Source organism: Ochotona curzoniae, unplaced genomic scaffold, assembly GCF_017591425.1.
Source record: "Ochotona curzoniae isolate NIBS_2020 unplaced genomic scaffold, NIBS_Ocur_1.0 contig_4838, whole genome shotgun sequence".
NCBI lineage: Eukaryota > Metazoa > Chordata > Mammalia > Lagomorpha > Ochotonidae > Ochotona > Ochotona curzoniae.
In genome coordinates, this window is record NW_024466399.1 from 244,471 (window position 1) to 261,689 (window position 17,219).

The window sequence follows — 17,219 nt, forward strand, 5'->3', positions numbered from 1 at the left end:
TAATTACCTTATTTATTAAATAGGAATTACCTGAAAACCCATGGGAGAAATTATCTGTTCTTCTGTATTTTGATGGAATGTCACTTTCTTATTTTATGGCACATTATAAATTTTGTACTTCTGACCATTCTGAAGAAATACTGAAAGAAGTAAGTAAATTAGTTTTCCTATAGAAACTATAGAAAAATCTTAGTTAAATGTCAATATTTTCTGTTACACCTCATATTTATTATGATTCTGGTATGTTAGAAAATCCAGAGAAGTTCTAAATTCTTTGTTGAGAAACATTGTTCTGTTTGTGCTATATAAATGTCCTGAACAATTAATGTTTCTGTACCTTCAAACCCAGTAAGATATCCATATGTTACCCAGTATTGCTTAAGATATGGATACGTATTGGGCCTAGCACGGTGGCCTAGCAGCCAAAGTCCTCGCCTAGAACGTGCCAGGATCCCATATGGATGCCGGTTCTAATCCTGGCAGCCCTGCTTCCTTCTCCAGCTCCCTGCTTGTGGCTTGGGAGAGCAGTTGAGAACAGCCCAAGACCTTGGGACCCTGCATCGACTTGGGAGACCCGTAAGAGGCTCCTTGGCTCCTGGTTTCAGATCAGCTCAGCTCCAGCCATTGCAGCCGCTTGGGGAGTGAATCAACAGATGGAAGATCTTCCTGTCTCCTCTCTGTATATCTAATTTTCTAATAAAAATTATTTTTTTAAAAAGCTAGGGATACATGTTACAACATTTATAGAATTCAACAAGGCTCTCTACCCAGATGAAATATTTTTTCTTTTACTTGACATAAAAACCATGTATTGCAACCTGTCTTATGTTATGGCTGATTCAGCCACATTTTCAGCTTATCCAACAAACAGCTCATTGCCAGTGCTTCTATTTTTAATGTTTCTCAAAACATAATTCACTTGCTACAGATAGTTTCACATTTTAGGCAGACAAAGTCCCTGTGTATTAATAGGCTATATAGATAATAATGGCATTTTTAAATGTCTAGATTTTTTTAATTCTAGACTTAACTTGTTAGATTTAACTTCACTTGTTAGATTTTATGGTATTCATTTGGGTAGCCACACACAACCAAACATTGGATATTTTCTTTTAAAAATGTATTCATTTATCTGAAAGACAGACAAAGAAAGATGTTCCATTCATTGGCCCACATAGCCATAGTGTCTTAGACCAAGCTACATCCAGGAGCCAGAAACTCCATCTGGGCCTCCCACATGGGCGGCAGGGGCCCAGGTCCCAGTGCCTTCCAGATTAGCAGGGAACTTGATAGCAAGCAGAGCAACTGAGACTTGAACCAACACTAGACAGCAGCGTAACCTGTTTCTCCACACAGCAAGCCCCAGAATGTTCCAGGCAATAATAGAAAACCAGTTTGTTCTCTCAGACAGACCTTGTATGTATAGTCTTGACTACCAGCTTTTTCTTTAAAACAGAGACATGGTGAGAGTTATAAAAGGTGCTGCATCTGTTAATCTGATCTTATAAAGGTTACTTCATCTCTTCCAATTTTCTCATCATATTTTAAAGGGGAAAGTAAAGGTTTCCATTCTTATTTAATTATTTATTGGCATACTAATTATCTTAGCATTATTTTGAGAAGTCTTATAGTTGAAGTAGAAGTAGTAAAACTATTCAGGATTCTGTGTTAAAATGAAATAACTAGATGATTCCCAGTGAGGACATGCTCCCAGTTTTTATGGATTTAAACTCTAGATGTGCATTAAAACAGAAGCAGAGTTAAAGATGGTTTTATTCAATGGCAGTATTATGTGATTTCAGAGGCCAACAGATTACGATAAAAACTACGAGGCGGAAAAATGGGAAATAAATTTTGAGGTAAGTTACAATGCAAGTATTTGGGAAACTGGATGCTTCATCAGTATAAAGGATCTGATGCTGAAAGAGAAAGTAAGAGTTTTATTTATTAAGTTAAAATGCCATAGAAAGTGTACAACTCAGTAGTTTTATTTTATGTTCAATATTGTTTACATAGTTAAGAGGGATACACGCCCATATGTGTCTGATTAGGGTGGGTTAGGTCGATTTATAGAGAAAGGTGGATTGAGCCGATGTTTTCATTTTTTTTCCTCCTATACCCACAAGGGGGCAGGGGAAGGGGCCACTCCTTGCTGTCAGACTATATCAGGTCAGCCATCAAAGGACCGTCCCTATCTGTGGTCCCCTCCTTAGAGACCATACAGGGGGAAGAGTGCTGAGGGCGGTACTTGCACGGTTTTCATAGCTCTGAGACATCTTGTCAGTTTTGTTGCTCCGGGGTTGAGAAAATCTTTCCAAGCTCTCTTGGCTGACCAGGTCTGCTTTAACGCATCCGCAGGCCCAACAACATGTTGTGAAGCACAGTGTTCCAACCTGTTCTGTTTGCCAACCTCTGACAAGCCACTTGACGTCCTCTGCTGGCCTAGATGAGCTGGCTGTCTGGGCGTGCCGTCCACAGCTCAGGCATCAGCAACTGAGGAGGCCCAGTCCTGGTCCATGCACTCCCAGGTCATAACACACATATTGTGATTTTCCCTGTGGCTAGGAGGATTGGAGTCCAGCCATCTACTTGAGGAATCTTATAAGAAACCTCTCCTGGGGTGACGTCAGACTTGACTCGGGTGTGCGCCAGCCAGTGCAGAGTGAGGTTTGGTCTGTCTCCTGCACCAGGCAGTGCACCTACCAATAGATGCAGTTACCTGGCCAGCCCCCTGCGCTGGCACTCACCAGTGGGAGCTACACCTTAGCAGGGTCTACTTCCAGCCCCAATTTGGCATGTGCAGGCACAAGTCAATAGTTTATGGTATTATTTAGTGACTTTTGCAACCATTACCCCTTACATAATTCCAGGATATTTTACCACCTTAAAACAGAAACCTCATGGCAGAAACACTCATCTCCCATTCTTCCCTTTCCCAGCTCTATGACCAGCTAATCTCTGCCTCCTAATTGGCCTATTCTGTACGGTTCCTGTAAGTGGAATCATACATACTTTATTCCTTTTTATTGCTGGATTAAACTTCATGTTATACATGATACATTTTGTTTATGCACGTAGGGATGGATGGACATTTGAGTGTTATGCACATTTTGTAAGTCTTTAAGAAACAGTGAGACTATTTTCAAAAGTGGTTTTCCACAGTCAGGCTGGGAGTTGCTTCCTCAGCATCCTTGCTGGTGTTTGATATCTGACGTTTTTCCCTAGCCATCCTGTGACAAATGTGAAGTGGCTCTGATATGCACTTCCCTACTGATTAATAATGTGGAGCATCCTTTCACATACTTATTGGCTGTTTCTGTATTTTCTTTGGCAAAAATATTTATTCAAATCCACTGCATATTTTAGAGGGGTTATTTATCCCGGGTGTGTGTGTGTGTGTGTGTGTGTGTGTGTGTGTGTGTGTGTGTGTGTGATTTTGGTTTGGTTTGAAGAGCTGTCGATATATCTTGGATCCATGACCCCTACCAGACCCATGATTTGCAAATACGTCCTCCCATTCTGTGTCAGTGTAATTTCTTGACAATATCCTTTTAAGCACCAGAGTTGAAACTTTAATGATTAAAGTCCAGTCTATCTGGTTTTTTTTTTTATTATGTCACTTGTGGGGTGTTTTGTGTGTGTGTGTGTGTGTGTGTGCAGTAAGAGTTTTAAAAATCAGATTTTATAGTCAGTGCAATTTCATTTTTTTAAGGTTTATTTTTATTGGAAAGGCAGATACACAGGAGAGACAGAAAGATCTTCTGTCCAGGGCCTGGTGCGACAACGTAATGGTTAAGGTCCTCGCCTTGATTGCGCCAGGATCCCCTATGGGCGCTGGTTCTAATCCTGGCAGCCCCACTTCCCATCCAGCTCCCTGCTTGTGGCCTAGGAAAGCAGTGGAGGACGGCCCAAAGCCTTGAGACCCTGCACCTGTGTGGGAGACCTGAAAGAGGCTTCTGGCTCCTGGCTTCGGGTCGGCGCAGCACCAGCCATTGCGGCCACTTGCGGAGTGAATCATCAGACAGAAAATCTTCCTCTCTGTCTCTCCTCCTCTCTGTTTATCTGACTTTGCAATAAAAATAAATAAATCTTTTTTTAAAAAAAAAAAGATTGTGGTACAAAAAAAGGCCTAAAGATGTTTAGTCATCACAGTCTGTTCATATTTATTCAAAATTGTATTGTATTTAGTATCTGACAGCTTCATTTCTGTTCATTGAAAGTAAATTGACACTACAGTAGATCTTCTATACTATATTGTTTTATAGTTGTCATTTTCAGATCTGAATATTTTTTGTCTTGTTCTAGGAATTGCTTCTGTCTGAAACAGAGACCCCCATTGTGCCACCTTACGTGTCTTCGTCTCTGCCTCCCCCAGGAGAACTCTTTGCTGTTCAAGTGAAACATGTGGTCTCGCCAAATGAAGTATGCAGGAACTCAAAATGCAACCACAGGCTGGGTCTCACACACAGCTCCATCTCCCTGACTTTAAATAATTGAAAATTGGTAACCTCTGATTTGCCCACCCTGTACTGGTACCCACTTCAGACATGTAGAAGCTGTGACATTTGATTGGGTGAACATTTCTCAGCCATCTGTGTGTTCCTGGTGTAGCATCACATGTGTAGATTTTTGTGGAACTTTCCGATGTAGGATATCCTTTACATCTCGGTCCGTGAATTCTGGTGCTCTTGGCCCTGCTCTGTGCATTTCTAGACCGCTGCTCGCTTCCTGGCAACCTGTGCCACAGTTCTGTGTAGGGTTATTTGTCTGCCTTCTCCCCCAAGTTGCTCCGTGGACACGCGGATTATTTTCTCGTATTCAGTGACATACCCCTAGAACCTACAATAGTGTCTGACCTAGAGTGCTCAGTCAGTGAGTGACTGTTGACTGAAAGAGAGGAATGTACTAAAGAAAATGCAGTTAACGTCTCCTTGGCTAACAAGAAAGAAACGGAGAAGTGATGAGTAACATTGACAACTTCTTCAGCTTTCTCCACAGAAAACCATTCTCTAAAGGATGCTTTTATCATGCAGGAAAGAATTTCGTGTAGCTGTTACATGTTTTATAATTTCTCAATAGCTTATGTGTTATTTATTGCTGTATAGCAATTACCACAAGCTTTACAGCTGAGAACAGTACGAGGCTCAGGAATCCAAGAGCTAGTTCAGATTCTGGCACGGGATCTCCCATGGGGCAGTGGTTAGGACTTTGAGGGGGTCAAAGGGATGCAGAGTTCACTTCCAGAACCAGCCATGAATGTGACAGTTCTGCACCTGGCCCAGGGCTCCTGCAGGCTAGACTTCCTGAGCATTCAGTCCCTGACAGACATCACACCCAGAAACCCAGGCTCTCTTACTGCCTGGGCTGCATATCTCACACCTTCACCTCAGAAATGTTCCCTGTCCAGGAGGGAATTCCTGGAGTGGGGCAGAGAGGTGGGCGCCGTGGTGGGAGGCCCTCTCCATGTCGGTGAATACTAGAAATGACAGTTTGAAAGTTGCTTCCTTCTCTTCCTCCCGCTTAGGTCTACATTTGCCTTGACTCTGTAGAGAGCTGTAATCAGTTTAACCATCACAATGACACGGATGACAGCGGAGTCAGCTGGGACTCGGAGCCTGAGAGCCTTGAAGAAGCGCTGCGGAGGTCCAACAAGAATGTAGACACGTTTCCCCCTCTGACTGACTTTAGAACAGGTCGGCTTGTTTTTATGTTTTGTTTGTTTGCTGAGGGTGTGACAGATGGGCTGCTGGCGATCACGTTCGGTGCGTGAGCTCCATCCCCAGGGCACCCCGGGGCTCATCTCTCCCACTTTCCAGACCATGAAGGTGAACTAAGACAAGCGAATCCTTTGTGTCCATTTTTACCTTCCAAAGATCAGGCTGTGTTGAAAAAATGCATGGAGAAGACTTTCTTTTAAAGAAAAAAATCAATTTCTTTTTTTGAAGATTATTTTTATTTTAAAGGCAGATTTTAAGAAGAGGGAGGAGAGACAAAGTAAAGATTTTTCATCTGCTGGTTCACTCCCCAGATGGCTGCAGTTGTTGGAGCTGAGCCAGTGCTAAGCCAGGTTTCCCACATGGGTGCAGGGTCCTAAGGACTTGGGCATCCTCTGCTGCCTTCCCAGGCCACAAGCAGGGAGCTGCATCAGAAGAGGCCAGGACACGAACTGGTGTCCATATGGGATGCTCGTCCTTATAGGCGGAGCATATTCAACTATCGTACCAGCCCCACGAGGACTTTCTAATTGTGTAATTTTATTGCTAGCTCAATAAAATGAGGCTTTTGTCACCTACACTGATCACTTTAGTGTCGCTGTCCTGCAGCGATGGACTTGCTGCACAGAGCAATAACCCGCATGGACTACTGACTCATGATCAAAACGAAACTTAATAGGGACAACAGACTTTATACACTGAGGGTCGTATAAGATTAGGGTTCAGGTATTTAGCTCATCAACAAACCCATCAACTATTTCTATGCTTTTGTTTGGAAGTCCCTTTGTCTTGTATATTCCACCAAGGGTTCTCATACACATGCTGTCCACTCACCTGTTATACAAATGATGTCCCATCAGGTATACAGAAGGTAGCCATTCGGTTGTTCATCCAATCAGTCACATAAAAGGCACCCATTCAGTTGTTTATCATATAAATATTGTCCAATCAACTGTAAATCCTGTTCTGGCTGACCTTCTAGGGTCACAATGTCCTCCTACACTTTGGAACAGTTTCCTAGCTCTTTCAGGATAGGCCAGATTCCCAATCTTTCTTTCCAATCTGTTTTTCACACCATTATTAAATAGGTGTGATTGTTCTGTGAGGACAATGGACCTAGTTTGTGGCATTGGGGGGGTCCTTGAATGCTCAAAGTGAAGTCTGCATTTTTATCAGTGATAGATAGAAGAATGCATTTGTTCTTCCCACTTTGCACGTATCAGAAGGCGTTTTCATGGGATAAGGAGCACATGGGTTTAATGTCATAGCTGACTTTACTCAGTGATATTTTACTTGACTGTGACCTACTGTGGGCTGGTAAGTTACACTTGTGGTTCCTTCTGCCTGGAAATAGCCTCCCCCAGATAAGACCTCCACTTAGCTGTTGTCCTCAGGTCTGCCCTGATCTTGCTGGAAGTGTCTGCGCTATTCTCTGCTCCCCACCATTCCTCTTGCAATAGTATTGTGAGTGTGTGGCCGTTGGAGTCAGGAGCAGTTAGGTGGGCACCTGGCACAGTGTAGTGCTGAATATGTATGTAAATAATGAATAGACTGATGACAGTCCCTTGGTCTGCTCAGATTTGTAGTCTGGAAGGGAGAATTCCTGCCTGTGTTGCTGTGGATACAAATTCATTCTGTGTGCTCTGGAATCCGGGCGGGTATGACAAAGTGAAGGTGTATGCCATCTTGATTTTTCCAGATTTACTCAGCCAGTGTTCATTAGCACTTTAGTTTGAGCATTGCTTGTACCAGGTGCCACATTGGGGATACAAAGTACGTTTCTTTTTTTTTGTTTTTTACATTTTTTAATTATTGCTATCATTTTATGAAACAGTTCCATATCCCCTTATTCCCTCCCCAATTTCCCCCCCCCACCTAGTTCCTTTATGTCATTATTAACATACAGTCCTTCATACTCAGTCATATGTCCATCATTGTGGGCATGGACAATGGCAGAGAGTCCAGAATCCTGTTGTCAAGATATAGTAAACAGTTTCACTGTAAGTCCATCTTTGTTTGGAAGCAGAAATGCATACCACACTGCATCCTCACATCTGGATGTTAGTCTCCATTTCACAGCTACTATATATCCCATCAAATGAAAAGTCATGATACAAAATCAACAATAGAAACAAAAAAATAAATTCACAATGCCATGAAGTTAAATGACATGTTACTAGATATGACAGTCTCCATTACACAGCTACTATACATTCCCTTAAATGAAAAGCCACAAAACAAACTCAACATCCGGGAGAAAAAAGAAATTAACAACACCATGAAGTTAAACACATTCTATTAAATGACTAACATGTAGCTGAAGAAATGAAAATCAAGATCCTTCTTGAAGAAAATGTTGCCACTGTATGATCTACGAGTCATTGAATGAATTAATCAGAAAAGTGTTTTGAGATGAAACAAACAGAAAACAACAAAACCCATGTGATATAGTTTCCGCTGATCTTTGTTGGTGACATGTGTCTCTTCTAGATAACAAATGGATCAGTTTTTGTTTTTTAATCCAGTCTACTAACCTATGATATTTGAGCTTAAGCCATTTACATTAAGGGTTAAATATACGTGGATGGTGCTTTGGTCCTGTCATTTTAGGAATGGGTTGTTCATTGCTTTAGTCTTCTGTTGACATTTTACTGGGATGTTCTTCACATTTGCCTTTGGTTTTGGTAGGTGCTATTCCTCTTCTCTGTCAAGAGAACATCTTGAAGTAACATTTGTAGGGCAGGTTTAGAAGAGGCAAATTCTTTTAATTTTTCTTTACTCTGGAAGAATTTTATTTCATTTTCAAAGACAAAAGCAAGCTTTGCAGGGCATGTTATCCTGGGCTGACAATTTTTTCTTTTAGAATCTGGAATATGTTGCTCCATTCTCTTCTTGCCTGTAGAGTTTCCTGTGAGAGATCTCCTGTGAGCTTAATTGGCATTCCTTTATATGTCAATTGATGTTTTTCACGTGCACATTTAAGGATCTTTTCCTTATGTTCAATTGAAAAGAGCTTGATGATCATGTGTCTTGGTGAGGAATGCTTTTGGTCAAGCCTGTTGGGAGTTCTGTGTCCCTCCTGGGTCTTGTTTCCCAATTCTTTCTCTAGATTAGGGAAATTTTCCTTTATTTTTTCATTAAATATTTGTAAAACCAGTTTTTCTTTCTGCTCCCTCCGAGACTCCCATAACTCTTATATTAGGCCTCTTAATAGTGTCTTTCAATTCCTGGATACTTTTTTTGGCCTGATCCAGCTCTGCTTCCAGCTTTTCGTTTGCGTCTCCCTGATGACAGAAATATCTTCCAATTCTAAGGTTCTTTCTTCTGCTTGCTTCTTTCTATTTTGGAAACTCTCCACTGTACTTTAAATTGCTCTACTGTGTTCTTAATTTCTGATATGCCAGCCTTGATTTTCTTTACTGCTTCCTTAAATTCTTTGAACTCTTGTATGTGCTTCTCATTGTTGATCAGAAGCTTTAAAATGAGTTTTCTGAATTCTGTATCCCCCATTTTCTTGATGTCTTCCTCAGTGAACTCTGAGGTGGGCATAGGGTTTTGCTCCTCTGCAGGGGAGTTTCCGGTAATATTCATTGTGCCTTTGTCTCTTCTTTTGCTCTTGATCATTGTGCTTCTGGTTAGCAGAGTCTTCTCCTTGGAGCACGTTTCTAAGCTGTGTCACCCACAGGTCTACAATGCGTTTTTACTTATTGCAGTTGGTACACAACTTTTTGTTTGCAGCCACTTGTGCCACTCCCTCCAGTGAGTTCCAGGTCTGGGTTCTTATGTCAGATTTCCACCGTGGTCTCCACAGCCACAGCTCTTGGCTCACCACTCTCCACCTCCTGTGATATAGTGCAGAGGCTGTACCATTGTCTGTACAACCTTTCTCCCACTTCCGGTTGGATCAGGTCCCAGGATTTGGGAGACACCAGGTGTCCTATCTAGTTAGGTTGTTGGTGGCGCTGATCTTGTTGGAACCTGTTGGATGTTAGGTCTGGGTGCCACACGGACCAATTTGAACAGTATGATGCCACTGTCAGTATTATTTTCCTATGGGACTTCAGCGAGTTCTCGCTGAGCTCAGCACATGCGCAGTTCACTGTTGTCCCCTGCATTCCCAAAGTTATTGCCACAGTGTACCAAATGATGCCTGATGTACCACTACTAGAGTTCTTGATTTGCTGGCCGTCAGATCTGAAGGCTACTCAGACCTGTCTTGGGTGGAACCTGTAGAATGCCACATTGCCGCAGTTCACTGAGTCAGAAATAAGCTCACTCCCAGTTCAGCACATGCTCAGTCCTTTCCTTTGCCCTTTCCTCCTAACGCAAAATGGCGTCCAATTCAGCTCTGGGAACTGACTGGGCTATGAAATCCACTCTGTTCTTGCACTCTCCATCTGAGATTTGGTGCTCTGTCTCTGCTCCTGGTCAAATCAAAGAGACCAGCAGGACGGACGATTCTTTGTCTGGGTTCACCTCCCAAGCTCCCAGTGAAAGTCCCTTCCCACCTGGTTGCTGGTGGAGTTCCAGCTGCTGGTGGAGTTCAGATCGCCATTAGCTGAATGCCACTGGAATATCAGTCACTGCAACACCACACTGCTGTGTCCGCCTCTTTCCTGTGTCTGTCAGTCTCCAGGTACCCCCTCCCTCTGCTGTCGTTCTGTCCTTTCCTCTTTCCTGAAATATGTCCTCTCTGCTTCATCCTGATTAAATGTTTCTCCATACGTTTAAACCCTATTCTGCCATCTTGATTCTCCTACAAAGTACATTTCTTTACTGAGGAACAAATTACCAAAAAAAGACAGTAAATCAAGTATAGCATGGAAATCACCAGCCCTATTAAGGGCTGTGTAAGACCGCTGACCAGTTAGTCCCCAGGGCTTCTGCAAGGTCATGCTGGAACTGAGTTTGGAAAGAAGAGTAGATGTTGGCACCAAAGTCTCATGGGCTTCAACTCGAGTCCCCGCTGCTCCACTGCGGATCCAGCTCTCTGCTTCTCCCACTCGAGTCCCCGCTGATCCACTGTGGACTCAGCTCCCTGCTTCTCCCACTCGAGTCCCCGCTGCTCCACTGCGGATCCAGCTCTCTGCTTCTCCCACTCGAGTCCCCGCTGCTCCACGGTGGACTCAGCTCCCTGCTTCTCCCACTCGAGTCCCCGCTGCTCCACTGCGGACCCAGCTCTCTGCTTATGGCCAGGATGGCAGAGAGGATGGCCCAAGTCCTTGAGCCCCTGCCAACATGTAGGGGACATGATCAGCTCGGCTCCAGCTATTGCAGCTGTTGGGTGATTGGACTAGCAGATGGGAAACCTTTCTTTGTCTCTCTTATCTCTGTAAAAATCTGCCTTTCAAATAAGAAAAGCAAAACTCTTTTTATGGACCCTGCACGATAGCATAGCGGCTAAAGTCCTTGCCTTGAACGATCCCATATGGGTACCAGTTCTATTCCCAGCAGCCCTGCTTCCCATCCAGCTCCCTGCTTGTGGCCTGGGAAAGCAGTCGGGGATGGCCCAAAGCCTTAGGACCCTGCACCTGCATGAGAGACCCAGAGGAAGCTCACGTCTCCTGGCTTCAAATTGGTTCAGCTCCAGCCGTTGTGGCCGCTTGGGGAATGAATCATCAGACAGAAGATCTTCATCTCTGTCTCTCCTCCTCTGCATATCTGCCTTTCCAATAAAAATAAATAAAGCTTTTAAAAATAAACTTTTTTTAAAGGAGTATACAAATTAATCATAGGGGGAACTCAGGAAAACATTGTAGATGGAGGGCCAGACAGCTAAAGCAGAGGCATGAGGGTTTTCAGTTATTCTATTCAGGTAACTGATTTGAGGGTGTGTGATGGAGATTGTTGAGAGTTGATGATGAAGCCGCAGTGCTCAATACTGGATGTTGCAGGTGGTTCAGATGTCATTCAAGAACTTTAAACCACAGAGCAGTGTAATTGAACTTTCAAAATGTAATTCTGGTGGTCGTTGCAGAGCAGATTGGGGGAGCACAGAGTTGAAGGGAGGGAGAGCAGACTGTATTGATTGTCCCTTGCCAAAAAAAAAAAAAAAAAAGTGATGTCCCCAAATGAGGTTTGTACCAGATTTAAGCCATGGGCAGTGAGAGACTAGGAGCTTTAACTCATAGGAATTAGTAAAGAAAAATGTAGGAAATATAACAGAAAAATAGGAGAAGCCAGTTTCCTGATGTTTATTTCAGGATAGTGGACATATGGTTGCTATGACTCCTTCTTTGTATTTGTAATTAAAAATATCTTTAAGAAAATGGCAGTGTGAACACAGTTGTTTTTGTGTCTTTGCAGAAATGCCTTGCCTTGCAAAATACGATGATGGCTTGTGGTATAGAGCAAAAATTGTTTCCATTAAAGAATTTGATCCTTTAACTATCCTGGTACAATTTGTTGATTATGGATCAACGGAAAAACTGACAGTAAACAGGTTAAACTTTTGATTTAGCTGAGTCATTAGTTTTGTTTTTCAGATGTTTTCTTTTGTCGGTTTGTTGGTTGGCTTTTTGTGGTTCTTAACTGGGGAGATTTATTTCATCCTTTTAAAGAAAAATGCTGTTTATGTGTTAGGAATGTTTAACATCTAGGAGTTTGTGGTGTATTTAAAATACACATACAGTTAACCATTTTAGTGGTTTTAAAATATGTACCCAAATGCATTTGCATACCTTCCTTATCCCCAGTGGCAGCAGTGCTGTCCCCTCGCATTGTTCCCCAGCCCTAGTAATAATCTGTAATCTAGTGTCTGTTCCCCAGGACTTGACTCTCACATAGCATTTGCTTTCGTGACTGGCATATTTCACTTAGCGTGACGTTTGCAAGGTTCATCCCTGTTATAGTATGTTCCCTTCTTAAGGCAGAATGTCTGAACAACAGTCTGTTGTGTGTATGTACCACATTTGGTTTGTCCATTCGTCCATGAGAGGACTTGGACTTCCTTTTGACTAGTGTCAGTGGTCTGCCTATGAACTGGACTGTACTTTCTGCTCCCAGTTATTTTAGGTAAATGCCCAGAAATTGAATTGTTAGATTATACACTAATTGTTGTTCGCTTCTTGAGGACCTACCATACTCTTCTGTAGCATTATACCATTTTACTCTTCTGATTTCTGCCAGTAGTGCCAAGGATTCCAATTTCTCCATGCTTCTCAAGAAAACATTAATGTTTATGTTTGGGGGAGCTTTTTGGATTAATAGTAGTCATTCAAATGAGTACATGGTGATAGTTTACCGTGGTTTTTGTTTTATTTCTCCAATAAGTATCTCATGTATCTGTGGCATTTATCTCTCTTATGGAGAACTGCCTAGTTTTAGATGTTTTTTCTCCTATTTCATGGTAATCACTGTTGATTGTCTCTCTCAATACATTTCATTTAATTTGGGTGAAGTCCACTTTATCTGATTTTTATTTTGCCTGAGTTTTCTATCATAGACCAAAAAAAAATCACTATGGAATTCTGTCATGAAGCTTTCTCCAAATGTTTTAGGAGTGTTTAAGCAGTAAGGGAATTTTAATTGAAACATTCTGAACACTAAACATTTCTTTTGTGACAGACTGCGTCAAATTCCACTCCATCTTATGCAGTATCCAGCCCGAGCCATAAAGGTTCTCCTGGCTGGGTTCAAACCTCCCTTGAAGGATTCAGGAAAGACAAGAATACCATACTGTCCCAAGTGGAGCATGGAAGCCCTGTGGGCGATGATAGACTGCCTTCAGGGGAAACAGCTCTACGCTTCCTCCATGGTAAGCAGGTGGACGTTAGCCAGAATGCCATTACCCCTGTTAGCTTTGTAAAGTGTTTACTCTATGCCATTCTAAATGCAAAAATACAGTAGGATTAACTTCAAGACTTATAAAATGGTGTAGTTTGTAATGATGCATCACTGATGTAATGAGTAAGAGAAAGGATCAAGATATGAGCATCCTATCATCAAACGCCTTATAAGCTAATAGAGAACGCACACACATGACTGGGGAACCAACACAAGTAGAGTGAAGTCAGTACGTGGCCCAGGTGGCTTGGGAGGGAGCGATGACAGCATCAGGCGAGGGTGATCACCTGAGTGAGCAAGCCAGCCAGCTGCGTCAACAAGAGGGAAAGCTTGATGTACATTGGTACTAAGTTTTAATTAATAGAATTGAACTTGAATGTATCAGAAGGTCAGATGGGACGGTCCAGATGGTGTTTGATGCAGCTTTCTCCCCTGAGGTTCAGTGTGTCCCACAGCAGCAGCCCACGGGTGGACTTGGCCTGGACGCTATCTTCTGTCCAAGCATCATGCTTTGGTTTTGGTTTTATATTCTATTTTTATTTATTTAAAATGTAAAGTCAGAGATCATCCAGCTGATGGTTCATTCCACAAAACAGAGTACGGGCCAAGCTGATGTCAGAAGCGTGACAGTCCACGTCTCCTGTACTCAAGTACTCGAACCGTTATCACCACCTTCCAGGGTGCATGTTACCGGGAACTGCTGTTACAAAGCAGGACTCGAACCTAGGCATTGAGGTGTTAGGAGGTGTACATCCAGTGTCTTCAAGCACTGCGTCAGACACCAGCCCCCATGCATCATGTTTTAACAATGGAAATGTTATACAAAAAAACTGTAGCTGACTGATGGAACCATGACTCCTTGTGAAGGACTATACCATTGTAGCAGCATGGGAAAATCAGTCGAGGGGTTGGATTGGGGGTGGGAAGAAAGTCCCAGTCTCTACAAAATTGTACCATAAAATTCAAAATTTCAGAAACGGTTGTTGATTTAACAGACTTCTTATTGAATATCATAAAATCAGCGATTCCTGGATCCCCTGGGCAGTTGGCTGGAGGGATGGAGAAAGGGCTGTTCTCTTCCAGTCACCCTGTTACTCAATGCCCATGCTTGGCCCAGCCTGCTTCCCTCCTTTGCCATACCTGCCTAGACTTGTGATCCGGGCTCTGGGTCTCCTATGTCGGTGCAGAGGCCCGAGGACTTGGACTCTGTTCCATTGCTTTCCCTGGCACACCTGTGGGGAACTGGATTAAAGGCAGAGCAGCCAGGACTCAAGCTCGTGCTCCTGAGGGATGCCGGTGTCACTTGCAGAGGCTTAACCAACACTGACCTCTGAAAAATGTTTTTGAAATCCATATACTCTGCTGTGTGTAGTGGTAAGATTAGCTCATGTAGGAATTCTCCAGAAACCAGAGAAAATATAGACAGGCACAGGACAAGCAAGGATTCCTTTATAGCTACTTTTCACCTCTACGAATAACAAAACTTGTTTGGGGGCCTGGTGCAATAAACTAGCAGCTGAAGTCCTCGCCTTGAATGCACCAGGATCCCATATGGGCACCGGTTCTAATCCCAGCAGCCCTGCTTCCCATCCAGCTCCCTGCTTGTGGCCTGGGAAAGCAGTGGAGAACAGCCCAAAGCCCTGAGACCCTACACCCATGTGGGAGACCCAGAGGCAACTCCAGGCTCCTGGCTTTGGATCAGCGCAGCTCCGGCTATTGCGGATGCTTGGGGAGTGAACCATTGGACAGAAGAGCTTCCTCTATGTCACTCCTCTCCTCTGTATATCTAACTTTACAATAAAAAAGTAAATAAATATTAATGAAAAAGCTTGGTTGGTTTATGCATGAAAAGCATACTGCCTCCTGTGTGGAATGTGGTGACGCTGTGGAAGTCCTGTGGGATTTCAGTTATTACAGGGAAGAAGGAAACAACTGCAGACATGTTCTGGAAGTAGTGTAAATTACAGATAAGCACAGGGAGCAACTTCCCCGCTGTGGGAGTGGCCAGACAGAGGAAGGGGGGGAAGGCAGCAGTGACTGGATTTTCTTGACAATTCTGTCTTAATTTTAGGCTCAGACACCAGAACAAATAGTGACTTTATACGACGACGAGCAGTATCCAGTTCACATGTCGTTAGTAGAGATGGGGCTCGCAGACAAAGATGACTAATGTAAGTACGGCCCTCCCTCCCTCCCAAGAGCTGTGAAACGGCCCGGCAGGGCACCCCTGGGTCCCTTGGATTCCTCAGAGGGCTCACCACAGGCCTCGCTCACCTGTTGAGCCTTAAGTATCCAATGGGGCATCTCAGAAATGTTTGGGGTGCTGTAATGACGGCCACAGCACCACACAGGTGTGGCACTGGAATCAATGAGCACACGGAACGTGATGTGCAGCCAGCACCGGGGCCAGCGGCTGACCCTCTCCCGCCCAGGCAGGCTCTGATTGCACAGCGGCTGACCCTGTCCCGCCCCAGGCAGGCTCTGATTGCACATTTTGTCTTGCAGGCGTGTGTGCAGAGCACCTCCAGCACCCAGAAGGATATTTCTGTTACATTTGGACTATTTTCTTGAATTGTTCTGCAGTTGGCCATCTTCCACACTCCTGTCCCATTCTTTGTTCGGCTGTTACAGGTTGTATGAGAAACGCAGGAAAAAAATAAATACTTGCTTTCAAACATTGTCCTGTTTTACAATCTGTCCTGTTTTATAATCTCAAAGTGAAATATTTTAGGCACATAAGAACTTTGAGCTAAGAAATGAAATGTTGCCAACCTAGATGAAGGCCCCGAAGCCCCCGCTCCTTGAGGAATCCATCCATAAACGCGATCCCTGCTTTATATTTTTGCATTTTATTGGAAAGGCAGATTGATAAGGGAGAAGGGCAGGATCTTGCATTTGCTGGTCTCTCCCCAGCAGGGCTAGGGCCGGCCAAGCCAGGACCTCTGTGAGGTGCTGCTTCCCAGGGGCAGCTGGAGAGCGCCAGAGTGGAAGCGGAGCAGCCAGGACTCTAGGGCTCTTTGTTTTCAGAAAAAAATGACCAATTCTCCCTCAGTCCAGGTCCCTCTGTCATGAGCTGCTGTGGCAGCACCTTTATTGGGCAGAATACAGTAAGTGGGGGGCACTGTCGCACAACAAGCAAAGTCAGGACTTGGGGCGCCTACCTTCATCATCTCCTCCCCCAGCCTCCTGCTCACGCGTACTGCGGGAGGGAAGATGGAGGCTCAAGCGCTCCTGTTGCCCAAGAGGGAGGCTTGGAGTTCTTGGCTTCAGGCTTTGGTCTGGCCCAGGATCAGCAATTGTGGGTGCATGGGGAGAACCCAGTGGATGGAAGATCTGTCACTCTTTCAAGCATTTTGTTTCAAGATTGATTTTTATTTAAAAGGCAGATTTACAGAGAGGAGAGGAGGTGTTCCATCCGCTGGTTGACTGCCCAAATGGCCACCAATAGACAGAGCTAGCCAATCCAAAGCCAGCAGCCAGGAACTTCTCCCAGGTCTCTCACATGGGCACAGGGTCCCAAGGCTTTGGGCTGCCCTCTGCTGCATCCCCAGGCCTCAGGGAGCAGCCAGGACATGAACTGGCAGCCATATCTGATACACCACAAGGCAGGGGATTAACGTGCTGTGCCACTGTAGCAGCCCCCAAATATATTTTTTGATATAAACGCTGGTATAAAAAGGTATCTCATTGCCATTAATATGCATTTGCCAGCCTACTTCT

General features: G+C 43.9%; 1 protein-coding gene across 1 annotated transcript in view; it reads left to right on the forward strand.

The window, feature by feature from the left end:
* Positions 1-16,177, forward strand: part of LOC121161740 (RING finger protein 17-like) — a 106,774-nt gene extending 90,597 nt beyond the window's left edge. Inside the window, exons 29-36 of the mRNA XM_040988343.1 lie at positions 24-149; positions 1,803-1,859; positions 4,306-4,422; positions 5,525-5,693; positions 12,021-12,156; positions 13,281-13,470; positions 15,571-15,670; positions 16,005-16,177. Of these exons, the coding sequence (XP_040844277.1) occupies positions 24-149; positions 1,803-1,859; positions 4,306-4,422; positions 5,525-5,693; positions 12,021-12,156; positions 13,281-13,470; positions 15,571-15,669 (894 nt within the window). The 3' untranslated portion in view covers position 15,670; positions 16,005-16,177. The remainder of the gene's footprint in view (positions 1-23; positions 150-1,802; positions 1,860-4,305; positions 4,423-5,524; positions 5,694-12,020; positions 12,157-13,280; positions 13,471-15,570; positions 15,671-16,004) is intronic.
* The last annotated feature ends 1,042 nt before the right edge of the window (positions 16,178-17,219 follow it).